Raw genomic sequence first — 13,094 nt, forward strand, 5'->3', positions numbered from 1 at the left:
GTCTAAGCGAGCTGCGGCCCGGGTTGTTGCGAAGGCAAAAACTCGGGCCTGGGAGGAGTTAGGTGAGGCCATGGAGAAGGACTATCGGTTGGCCTCGAAGAAATTCTGGCAAACCATCCGGCGCCTCAGGAGGGGAAAGCAATTCTCCACAGGAACCGTCTTCAGTGCAGGTGGGGGGCTGTTGACTTCGACTGGGGACATTGTCGGGCGCTGGAAGGCACAGGATAAAGTCACTGAGGTCAATGAGCTCCTCAGTGGCAAGGCCCCAGGAGTGGATGAAGTCCGCCCTGAGTACCTCAAGTCTCTGGATGCTGTGGGAGTGTCTTGGCTGACACGTCTCTGCAGCGTCGAGTGGCAGTCGGGAACTGTACCACTGGACTGGCAGACAGGGGTGGTGGTTCCCCTCTTTAGGAAGGGGGACCGGAGGGTGTGTTCCAACTACAGGGGAATTACACTCCTCAGCCTCCCTGGGAAAGTCTATGCCAGGGTACTGGAGAGGAGAGTCCTTCCGATAGTTGAACCTCGGATTCAGGAACAACAGTGCGGTTTCCGTCCTGGTCGTGGAACAGTGGACCAGCTTTATACCCTATCTAGGGTGCTGGAGGGATTGTGGGAGTTCGCTTACCCAGTCCATATGTGTTTTGTGGATTTGGAGAAGGCGTTCGACCGTGTCCCCCGTGGTATCCTGTGGAGGGTGCTCTGGGAGTATGGAGTCCGAGGAGCCTTACTGAGGGCTGTCCGGTCTCTGTATGACCGGAGTAGGAGCTTGGTTCGCATAGCCGGCAGAAAGTCACACCTGTTCCTGGTCCAGGTTGGACTCCGGCAGGTCTGCCCTTTATCACTGGTTCTGTTCATAGTTTTTATAGACAGAATTTCTAGGCGCAGCCAGGGGCTGGAGGGGATCTGGTTTGGGGACCACAGGATGATCCAATCATTTGTGTCAAAATGATATCATAAATCAGGGATGTCTTACATGTGTGTTCTGTAATAGCTTAAATATATAACATATGATAAAGAAATGACCTTTTAAAAAACAACAAATGTTAGTCAAAAGGACTTCAAGGTTTTTGAGAAGCAGGGAACTTTCTCATTGCCTACTAAGAACAGTGCTCAGGTATTACAACGCAAAAGAACAGTTTAAATGGCAGAATGACTAAACATAAATCTTGGTTCACCATACACTGCACCTCTTTCGTGGCTTCCATGCTTAGGGAATTACAGACAGGAACATAATAAAGCACTGTTGTGCCTTCCTGGCTCTCATACGTGACTAAATATGAAATATGGTTTCATACCTGTGAGGTATTCAGGGTCAGGCACGGGGTCTGACAGCTCCTCGTGGCACTGAACCTCTGTTGGCACTGATGCTACCACCATACCATCTGGGAGCTGCTGCTCAATGCCTCTGGCAAAGTTCTTCTGCCTGGCAAGAAGAAAAATGAAGGGAGGGCCCAATTTAATTTCAGCTCACTAACACAGTGCTAGAAAGAAAACAGGGCAATACCATAATAAAGATGGAGGAGAGTGATGGGAGTGAAGAGAGAAAATCACAAGTTTACAGGTAACATGGTTTTTCCCATTCTAACCATTTTGTAAGGATGAGTAAATTGTTACATCCTTAACCTCAAGGTATTTTTTTATATGAAAAAAAGATAATGTTTAATTAAGTCCACCATTCATATATATATTTGTACAAAGATGTCTAAGACCATAAAAGTTTGAAAAAACACTAAAAGGGACATATTTTTAGAGTGACAAAATAAACGTGTGCATGGAAAGCCCAGAACATAAAATTCATTGGTCATATAGGTTAATATTCAATAATTATCATGCAAAGGTAAAGTAGTCAACTGCAGCAATCAAGAGCAACCGGTGTGAGGAGAAAAAAAAGACAAAGAAATGAAAACGGACTGTAAGATACATAAATTTCAATTTCATGTGACTAATCAATACAAACAAATCAATAGAAGAAAAAAATTAAGTAATTATCAGAGAAAACTGGGTAAACTGAGATTGGAGTTGCAATAAACACATTTGTTTTCATTTAATTGATTTTTCTACAGCACATTGACTTTTTGATACAAGAGTTTACAGAATTTTTGTATTATTATCATTAATATTCAGGCACATATTCTGCTTTAACATTTTTCCCACTTTATTACAACTCATTGTTATTTCGGGATATTGTCAACTTCTAATTATTTCCATTTTTAGGGGAACTTAAATTAGGAGCTGAGGAGCTGTAATAATTAATTGATTTAAATACTTGTTTATGCATATGTGTAGAAAGCAAATGCATTTTATGAGTAAAACAAAACACCAGCTCTAAATATATTGAACTGTTGGAGACTTTGTTTGAAAAAAAAAAAAAAAAGTATTATGGGTATATTAGGGTGTCTATTTCAAATAACAACCCAGGAGAGTGTGCAGAAAAGATGGAAGGAGTATTTTGAGGAGCTGATGAACGAGGAAAATGACAGGGAAAGAAGGGAGGAAGATGTGGTTGTTGTGGAGCAGGAAGTAGCAGAGATTGGAAAGGATGAGGTTAGGAAGGCTCTGAAAAGGATGAAGAGCGGAAAGGCCGTTGGTCCTGATGACGTACCTGTGGAGGTATGGAAGTGCTTAGGAGAGACAGCAGTGGAATTTCTAACGAGTTTGTTCAATAGGATTCTAGAGAGTGAGAAGATGCCTGAGGAATGGAGGAGAAGCGTTCTGGTCCCGATCTTTAAGAACAAGGGTGACACGCAGAACTGCAGCAACTATAGAGGAATAAAGTTGATGAGCCACACAATGAAGCTGTGGGAAAGAGTAATGGAAGCCAGGCTTAGGAAGAAGGTGGAGATTTGTGAGCAGCAGTATGGTTTCATGCCCCGTAAGAGCACCACTGATGCCATTTTTGCTTTGAGAATGTTGATGGAAAAGTACAGAGATGGTCAGAAGGAGCTGCATTGTGTGTTCGTAGATTTAGAGAAGGCGTATGACAGGGTGCCGAGGGAGGAGCTGTGGTACTGTATGAGGTCGTCTGGAGTGGCAGAGAAGTATGTCAGAGTAGTTCAGGACATGTATGAGAGAAGTATGACGATGGTGAGATGTGCTGTAGGTCAGACAGAGGAGTTCAAGGTGGAGGTGGGACTACACCAAGGATCAGCTTTGAGTCCCTTTTTGTTTGCTATGTTGATGGACAGGCTGACAGACGGGGTAAGACAGGAATCTCCCTGGACAATGATGTTTGCGGATGACATCGTAATTTGCAGTGAGAGTAGAGAGCAGGTGGAGGAACAGCTAGAGAGGTGGAGGTTTGCTCTGGAAAGAAGAGGCATGAAGGTCAGTCGTAGTAAGACAGAATACATGTGTCTGAACGAGAGGGACCAAGGTAGAAGCGTTAGGTTACAGGGGGCTGAGGTGAAGAAGGTGCAGGAGTTTAAGTACTTGGGGTCAACAGTTCAGTGTGATGGAGAGTGTGGAAAAGAGGTGAAGAGGCGAGTGCAGGCAGGTTGGAGCGGTTGGAGGAAAGTGTCAGGAGTGTTGTGTGACAGAAGAGTGCCAGCAAGACTCAAAGGAAAGGTGTACAAGACAGTGGTGAGACCAGCTCTGCTCTATGGGTTAGAGACGGTAGCAGTGAGACAGAGACAAGAGGCTGAGATGGAGGTAGCGGAGATGAAGATGTTGAGGTTCTCCTTGGGAGTGACCAGGTTAGACAGGATAAGGAACGAGTACATCAGAGGGACGGCTCATGTTGCCTGTGTTAGCGACAAAGTCAGAGAAGCCAGACTGAGATGGTTTGGACATGTTCAGAGGAGGGATAGTGGATATATTGGTAGAAGGATGTTGGAGATGGAGCTGCCTGGCAGGAGGGCAAGAGGACGGCCAAAGAGGAGATATATGGATGTCTTAACAGAGGACATGAAGTTGGCTAATGTTAGGGTAGAAGATGTCCATGACAGAGTGAGGTGGAAAACGATGATTCGCTGTGGCGACCCCTGATGGGAAAAGCCGAAAGACAAAGAAGAAGGGTGTCTATTTCAAATAGGACATGTTGCTACTTGGAAAAACTGAACCGGAAACTAAATATAAAGATTTACAGCAATTAAAGACATAATATTTTCTTAAAAGAGCCTATATTTATCAACTTTAATGATCATATACCTAAAGAATACCCACCTTCCCACTAATAAAATACTAATTAAACTCGATTATCCATGTCAGAGATAAAACTAAATGTGTATGGATAAATATAATACATGTAAAGTTAACTAAAAAGAAAGGTTGAGGCTTTCTTCCTGCGAAGTTTGGATTTGTGTGCGCTGACTCTTACAACACTGTCAGCGCACACAAATGCTGACTGTGATGAGCTCCAATAACCTTTGTGGCCAGGAAAAAAAAAATCAAGTAACATGAGCCTGTATGTCCTTCAAAGAGTCTCATTGGGATAGCTTATTTGAAACCCAATGCAACCTATTTGGTTAAAAAATGTATTAAAAGCTGGCTAATAGTTTTTTACATTTTAAACATGTGTTTGAATGACTACAATCCCTCATGAGAGTTTCTCGAGAAATCTCTGCTGCCGGTTTTCCTGTTGATATGCAAGATAGGGAATCCACTGTTTGATCCGTGCGGGTTTGGGGTTGGGCCATGGCGATAAAGAGGATGCACAAATATTTACAAATCACCAACTGCCGCCTTTGGGAAAGTCACAGCTTCAGAACAACAGACGCCAATGGCAGGAGAAGAGCCGCTGCTGATGTGGTTGTGTCAAACCCAGCATTACAAAGACATTTCCTTTGCTTTGACATGGCCAAAGGAAATAGTTTTACAGCAGCAACATTTTAAAATGCCCAACACTTCTCTATTTAACCCAAAGGAATGGAGTAAAAACAGAGAAAGTGAAAATATGTGAAATTGAATGTAGGACTAATCAGGGCATTTTGAATTTCTCAAACTTCAGACTTCTTCTCACTCAAACTGAGTTGAGGTTCAAAAGAAAGCTCGGGGGAAAGAAGCTTTTTTTCTCTTTTTGCACCAAAGCTGTGGACCATTTCTCCACTGAGTGTTTGTCAAACACCCACACTGTCCAAACAAAAACACATTTTACAACCTATTTTCAACAAAAAAGCTCTTGACCCAGGACAGGAACTCCACTTTGCTGTTTTCTTTTGTTGCATTACCTATACTTTTAAACCATTTCAAAGGTATTTTTATCAGAAAGTTTTAATAGCTTTAAATAAAAATACATTGTGTATAGCATATTCTTTCCCATTTGAATTTATGTTTAAACCATATTGAGCCTGTTTAATGAGCTTTCTGATCAACTTGATTGCCTCGTCAAGCTTATTTCTGGTAACAGAAAAAGCTGGTTGGTGTCATTCATGTATTTGCAAACGCTTTTGGATTCTATAAAGATCTAGTGATTTTACTTTTGAAAATATGACTAGTAACTAGGGATGCACGATATGAGGAAAACTTGTGATATGCGATATTAGAGATTAATATTGCGATAACGATATAATTTGCGGTATATAAAAAAAATAGAAAAATGCCAAAACCATCATTCCCATTTCATTGCAACAGTTTAAAATTATACTCCAAATGACCCTCATCGACATAGGTGACAAACATCTAACATAATAGGCCTCCATCTGATTGGTAAACAATGGGAAGGCGTCCATCTGATTGGTCAAAGCATAAAGGGATTTATTTGATTCGTTAAAAGCGTCAAGCTGCCATAAGATTGTTTCAACACATTTTGGGTTTACGATTTATTGCGATATTCGCAGTCTTTTGCGATATGCCTATTGCAGAGCTGGATATTGCGATAACGATAAATTTGCGGTATATTGTGCAGGCCTACTAGTATCATTGTTTTTTTAATTTATTTAACAATTCTTACAACAAATGTCAAAAGCTAAATAAACTCAAGGCAGTTAAAATAAGGGACTCGGGTCTTGAGTATGCTTATAGAAAGACTGTTTGAATTTTATTGCAAAATATGTGTTTGGTTTCAATTTCAAAGTCCATTGCAGTTGCATTTAAAGACCCACTCCAATACAAATAGTATTTTGGTGTTTTTAACATGCTCTCCATACATTCTTCTGATTATTGTTGGGTTAATTCAACCTGCAACATCAGAAGAATTAAGTGAGGAAAGAAAGACAACAGACCAAAGGTACCTTTATGAGGAGAACAGACAGAGATGATACCCAACAATCTCTCTCCGCTCAGGCGCATTTTCTGTCGCCTCTTCTTTTATTAAGTTTGTTAGGTTTTCCCTAAATTACACATGCGCTGTGCTCTAAAGGGAGGGGGAAACAGAAAAAGCACAGCTGCAGCGCGATCAGAAAACATTAATTGCAACATGTCTGTCTTATCACATCCTTCCCACATCATCTTTGGACATGCAAAGCCTTTTCTCACGGATAACTAACACAGAGCGTCCTTCGATTCAGGTCTAGACACAAATAACACAAATAATAAAATTCTCATGCTGATGCTGGGAAGACGCAGAGATAGTTGGTTTCCCCCCAAGAGTTTCACCTCCACCTTCCTGTGAAACAGAGTTGGACACACCCTTCTGCAAACATGACTATATCACCTATATAGCTAGGTAATGCATAAAAGCAAATATGAGTCAACTTATATACATTATTCCAACAATTATGGAGGACATGTTTAAGGCAAACTAAGTTTAAAATTGAATTTCTTAGTATTTTCTTTATTCAAATCATTGTGAAAAGGAGCAGAAGAAAAAAATGCCTTTATGAAAAAGAGCTTAGCATATTTTTCGGACTACACGTTGCTTTGGAGTATAAGACGCAGACAGTCGCCAAAAAATGCTTATTAAAGAAGAAAAAAAATGTTTAAAAGTAGCGCTGGAGTATAAGTTGAACTTTTGTGAGAAATGTATTCAACAAAATATGGAAAACTGACATTTCATCCTGAAAGGCAAATCACATTAATGGAGTTGTTGACAATAATAGTGAAAGTGATTCAATTCAATTCAATTTTATTTGTATAGCCCAAAATCACAACAACAGTCGTCTCGATGGGCTTCGAAGTAAAACATGAAATCAAAAGGATCATGAATACAAAGAGTTCAATAAGAAAATACTAAAATAAACTAACAAACTGACTAAGCTACACTGGACATCCCTGCCCTTAGACCCCCCTTCACGGTAAGGAAAAACTCCTAAAAAAAACGGATTCCGGAAAAAACGAAGAAAGCTCAGGGGTGCCCACATGAAGGAGGGATCCTCCCCCAGGACGGACAGGCGATTTAACAGAACTCTTAGAGAAGAATTAACTACTCTAAATCTACAACTACATATATAAAGTCCAGCAGACGAGCTTCATCCAGCCGTGGTTGGGGGGGCAGTCATGGACAGGAGTCGAGCCGGAGACAGGAACCACAGCCAGGTGTAGGAGCGGTAGCAGAGACGACAAAAAAAACAACTTATACTCCAAAAAATACAGTTTATGACATAGAAAATACACTAAGCTCCCTGCTGTGCTTAAACAGAGAGCTTTCGGTACTGGGGAGAGGGAGGGGTGGTGGGGTTGCTCTGTGCTAATGGTCCTGCCCACAAATCACAGGCAAATTTTTAATGAACTACTGCAACTCTGCAGAAACTATGTCCTCAAAAACGACAGATTTATTTATTTTGGCTAAACATTGCACAATCGCAATTAAAAGACAACTGGTAACACTTAAAAGAGTTTGAAAAAAGGATTTGAGTGGAACTTTAAAGACTTCTGTTATCACTGACCGTTTTGCACTGGAGTTTTGAAATGCTATAGCTTTCATTGGAACACAACTCATGTGCTGCCACATAAAAAAACAAAAAACTTCTGGGACTTCTGACGGCACAAGCATCTGTCATTTCCAACTGAAAGTAATTATGCATGATTTCAGCTGTCAGTTTAACAAAGCACACAAATGTAATGACTGACTCTCGGATGCTTTCCTGAAGACGGGGCTCTCTCTTTTTGAAGCTTGCAAAGTGGGACATGAGCCCGGTTCTCTTTGTACGCATAAATGTCTGACAATCTTCAAAGTTAAAATTGTTAGACGATGACATGTAACATTTAACAGCCATCTGGCTCTGGAAGGATGTCATTTTTCATCTTAAAGTCCAAGAACTTTTTTGTTAAACTTCCAGAACTTGGTGACTTTCTTTGGGGAAAAAAGGTGAGTTGAGGCGCTGCAGTCACCTGTTTGATGAATTATTGAAGAGCGAAATGTGACAAAACATTTGGACGCTTCTGCTTCGCTTTCGCAGGACTCCTTCATTTTCGTCCTCCCCTCTCACAGGGATCCTCTTGACTGTGACACTCGGTAAACTCACGGCTATGAATAAAAGACAACAACAGCCCACTCCCACTCTGCCGCCTCTCTGTCAGTCTGAAGGGAACACGTTTCATCTTTTAATTAACCAAGTCATTAAACGTATTCCTCTTGAGGGCATTGTATTGAGGGGTGTGGTGTAGGAAGGTGAACTGAGCCAAAAATATGAGATAATGAAAAAAGAAAAGAAAAAAATAGAAAGATGCTTGAACAAAGTATCAGGGAAGGAGGAGGGGGGGTTGTTAGGTAGAAGTGTGGTCTTAATCATTGATCCCAAGCAGCAAGCAGGATGAGAACAAAGGCCACTAAAATATTCATTAAAACCTGCACTGAGCTTGTTGAGTGAAATAGGAAGAAAAGTGGGGTGGGGGTGGGGGGTGGTAAAGAGTAATGAGTGGCGGTTAGCTTTTTAACATCTCATTGCTGGAGTCCACTGTCTCCCACAGAGACAGGGAGATAGAGACCCTGTTACAGAGCTCTGTAATTCGAAGCCAGATCACATTGAGCCCGTTCCTCCTGAGATGCCGCTCTGATTAGGACTTCCTCCCCAGGCATGAGTGCATCATGTCTCCAATTGCTTTGTAACAAGAATCATCCTGTGTCCCGCCAGCCTGCTGCCAATGGCAGGAAACTGAATAAATAAATCCTATTTGTGTTTTGTTTTTGTTTTTTTTTTCAAATGAAAGCAGCTTTCCTGGACGGGGCGGCTGGGCTGTTTCCCTTTTCCAAAAAAAAATAAAAAATAAAATAAACAGTAGAAGCATTCCATGGCTGCTGAGCTTAAAGGGAAGACCACGAGGGAGCCGTGCTGGGCAGCGCAGATTGAACCAGATCTGAGAGTGTGAGCCGTGGCTCTCCGGAGACGGAAAGGACGGAATGTGCGAGGATTGATGTGCATACCTAAAGATTGCCTATTTTAGTTCTTGTTTGTGTGTTATGATGTTGACCACCTGCACACACCACTTGCTGCTTATGTCTCTTATTCGTTATCTTGATTGCTGCCCAAAGCAGTAAGAAAAAAAAAATAAATAAATAAAAAACCCTGCAGGGGCAACAGCGCCCCCCTCACACACACACACACACACACTTGCAACCTGGATCAATCAAACATAAGCTGCACAAAAAATTGCATTTGTGCAATGCTTTGGATTTATTTTTAGCTCTGACTCAAAAAGTTTTTTTTATTTCATTTTATCTGGTAAAAACATGATTTTGTAGATAAATGGAACAAAAATTTAATTCTAATCATAATGGGAGAACCTAATTTGTGCAAAAAACATGAAACTCTGCTGGTGGCTAAACTATTTTAAATGCTGACTTCTTCTTTGACTGAATGATGAAAACAGATGCTTGGTGCCGGTCCAGCACGGAGGGTTTTTGATGAGGTGCCAGTGAACATCACATAGAGCCTTTCTTTCCTCCCTCCCTCAGTCTCCACTGCTCTTCTCAAAGGCAAACAGGACTTCTAATCAGGATGTTTCAGCATGTGGGTCACAGTTATGTTTCAGCTGTAATGACTGACTTGATATCTTTTTCTTACAAGAGCATTTTTATAACTACAGGTGGCGGCTGGTTAGGTTGAAAAAGTTAGGACAAAAAAGAAATTACGAGCTATTTAGCTGCAGTGAGCAAATTTTGCACTTGCACTAGTTTGCATTAGGGCTTCGGGTTAATATTGGCTGTTCATCGGGTGCTGAGGAACTCAGAGGAGTCAAATAATTTATGAACTTGCCTTGAACTTTGCCAGGACACGATTGTTTACCCCTTCCAACTCCTTCCAGGCCTGCAGGAATGTATTGGAGCAAGGCAACATTTGAGACATTTGGCCTTTGAAGGACAACTAACGATCTATCACCAGTTCAATGTAGAGGTTTTCCAGGAGCATGGGTGTTTGTGTGTGTGTGTCCCATTCTGTACATGGTCTGTACAGTATATATTCATTCATCTTTCGTTTATTCCTTTTCGGGGTCACGGGGCTGCCGGAGCCTATCCCGCTCACTTGTGGGCAAAGGCAGAGGGCACCCTGGACAGGTCGCATGTCTGTTGCAGGGTAGAATGTCCACAATCACACACCCACGCACATTCACACCTAGGGACAATTTAGACTAACCAATTAACCTATAAAGCATGTTTTTGCACAGTGGGAGGAAGCCGGAGTAGGAGTTGTAAGATTGTTGAAAAATTAGGATGTACTGATCTGACTCTCCTGAATGAACACACATGAAGTCGCATAAAACCACAGTGGTCATTTTGTATCTAGTAAATGTTTAAGTTCTGTAATTGACATCTTAATTTGTCCAAACATAAGATGGCTTCAGGCAAATGTGTAGGAGGCCTTTATATGTGAATATATTTCAGAACACTATTGGCAGACCTCTAATGGCGTAATAAAATTGAGTTGTCAAAATTGTGCAGTGGACATCTACAGTAGATGTTTATTAGTTATGAAATAGAAATCTCGTGCCCTGTGGATTCAGAGGCAATAAGTTAAAGTGAATCAATGCAATATTCAGATACTTTTTAAACAAAAATTAAAGTCTGCAAAAATGTAACCTGTTTTTAAAGTGTTAGCAATGACTGATTTATTCTTAGACATAACTGCTTGAATCTAAACTGTAATTGGTGCACTACATATGGAAGTTCTTAATCTCACTCTTCCCAAATATTGTTTCTTACATCCAATCCCTTATATCAACCAATCAAAATGAACTCCTACAGACACCCTACCTCCATATGTCTCTGTATCTGCATAATCAAGCCGTGCATTAAGCCCCCCCGTGCAGTCATCCTCCTTCTCTATCCACTTTATCTGCACAGGAAGCATTTGGTGTTTGTCAAAGTCAGGCTCATACGACACTCTCCATTCATAAGCACACTCAAATGAGATCAGAGCATTTGAGATTTCGACTCTTGATGTTATTAACTTTCCTGCCACGCCCATCCCTTCCTCTTTTAGACTCTAACGGTGAATCCCTAAGTGGGTGTGTTGCCTCGGGCAGAGTCCATGCTCTGCCCAAATTCAATTCCTGAGCCACAGAAGCCTTTGCTGACCTTCTGACTTCCTGATTCCGGTCTAGATGATTGCAGCATGCATAAAGAAATAATTAAGTACACTGAAAAACATGAGAAATTTTCATCAATGCACCTTGTAAATTCACAAAAAGGTCATGCCTCAACATGTCCACAAATACATACCTGGAGTCAAATGGCTCAACGTTGACAGATTTTGCAACCGTTCTTTACAAAATGTGGACATAAAATTGATTTCAGAATCCCTGATCCATGTTGGGAAACTGATCTATAATTAAACTGACATACATGAACAGCTTGTGTAATGCATTGCCAATTTCTGACATTATTTTCTACAGCAAGCTCATGCGTGAGGTTGATCCGGAGCACTTTGGAAACCTATGTAATCAACAGTCTATCAACAAATGTGCTGTTATTTCCCTATGATATCTACCTTTATTACTGTATTTTTTCTTTGAGTTTTTCATGTTTTTTTCTTGCATTTTTGCACATAAACCATGTGTAATTATCTTGGATGTTTTAACCACTAACATTTTCAGTCTTGATTTGAAAATGTTACATTTATTGAAATGTGTCTTGAAATGTTTACTGAAATGTCTAAGTGAGCTCATGAAAGGAAATGTGTTTCTTTTGTACTTTGTGCTTAAGAAGAATTATTGTAGGATTTATGATGCTACCACCAATCCCTTGCTGGATACAGTGTGACAGTTGGTAACAGAGTCTGAATTTTAACTGACACATTTACTGCTCAGGCAAGACCACTGAAAAATACAGATTGAGGAACTCAGTCTAATTACTGATCTTGGATTTAAATTCTAGGCATAAATGAAATGAAATCACAGCAACATAAGATCATATGTCATATTATAAAAAGCTTAGTTATTTTAAACTTCTTGATGTTAGCAGTACTGATAATAAAGCTTAATTTTTTCTAATGTATGGAAGTGTCACAAGCAAAAGTATTGTAGATTAGATTAGATTAGATAGAGATTGTGGGATAATGTCTGAAGGATTGTTTTCAAGGGGAACATGTAACCTGCTGAGTTATCCAAGATGTGGGACCATTGAGGCAGTAGTCAAACTGTGGGGCCAGCCCCCATTCAGGGAGGAGCATCTAAATTCCGTGTTTCCACCTTTCAGGACAAAATCCTACTTTTGAAAGACAATTTTTTTTGCAGCAAGACCATGTTGTTACCACGGTGATTCAATGTTTCTTGATTAATGGTGCTAATAGAAAGCGAAGCACGCCTTCTTAAATTAAACGCTAAAATCTAAAGACAGAAAACATGATAGCTAGCGCCTTAGATTTAAATCCATCAATTTACCAATAGTCTGCAGCTGATCCTAAACACTACCTGCAGATTGTAATGTAACCTGGAGGTAGATGTCATGTTTCTTTAAATGGACTCTCTTTGAAACCAGAATAGATTTTAAAAGTCTTTCCGTCTAATATAAATCTTTCAATAGACCAGGCTCCATCATATCTTAAGAATCTCATGTCTCGTATTTTCTCAATAAAAGACACAATTTAAAATGCAGAGTTACTTTTGTTTCTTTAAGGTTTCGACAGCAGAATGAAAGATGGTCCCTTCAGTTATCAGGCTCCTTTCCTGTGGAATTAGATTCTTGTTTGGATTTATAAAGCAGCCGTCCTTTCCAACTTTACAAGAAGTCTATCCTTTCAGATAAGCACCTGCAGTCAAGCTGTTATTAACTTACCGTACTA

The 13,094-nt window shown here is 40.5% G+C and overlaps 1 protein-coding gene across 6 annotated transcripts in view; it reads right to left on the bottom strand.

The window, feature by feature from the left end:
• The window catches only part of astn1 (astrotactin 1), a 339,194-nt gene that overhangs the window by 168,580 nt on the left and 157,520 nt on the right, over nt 1-13,094 (bottom strand). For all 6 annotated transcript variants that reach the window (XM_011486590.3, XM_011486589.3, XM_020710964.2 and 3 more), the window contains one exon: nt 1,296-1,423. In XM_011486590.3, the coding sequence (XP_011484892.1) occupies nt 1,296-1,423 (128 nt within the window). The remainder of the gene's footprint in view (nt 1-1,295; nt 1,424-13,094) is intronic.

The sequence above is a fragment of the Oryzias latipes genome, chromosome 17 (assembly GCF_002234675.1).
Source record: "Oryzias latipes chromosome 17, ASM223467v1".
NCBI classification, from domain to species: domain Eukaryota; kingdom Metazoa; phylum Chordata; class Actinopteri; order Beloniformes; family Adrianichthyidae; genus Oryzias; species Oryzias latipes.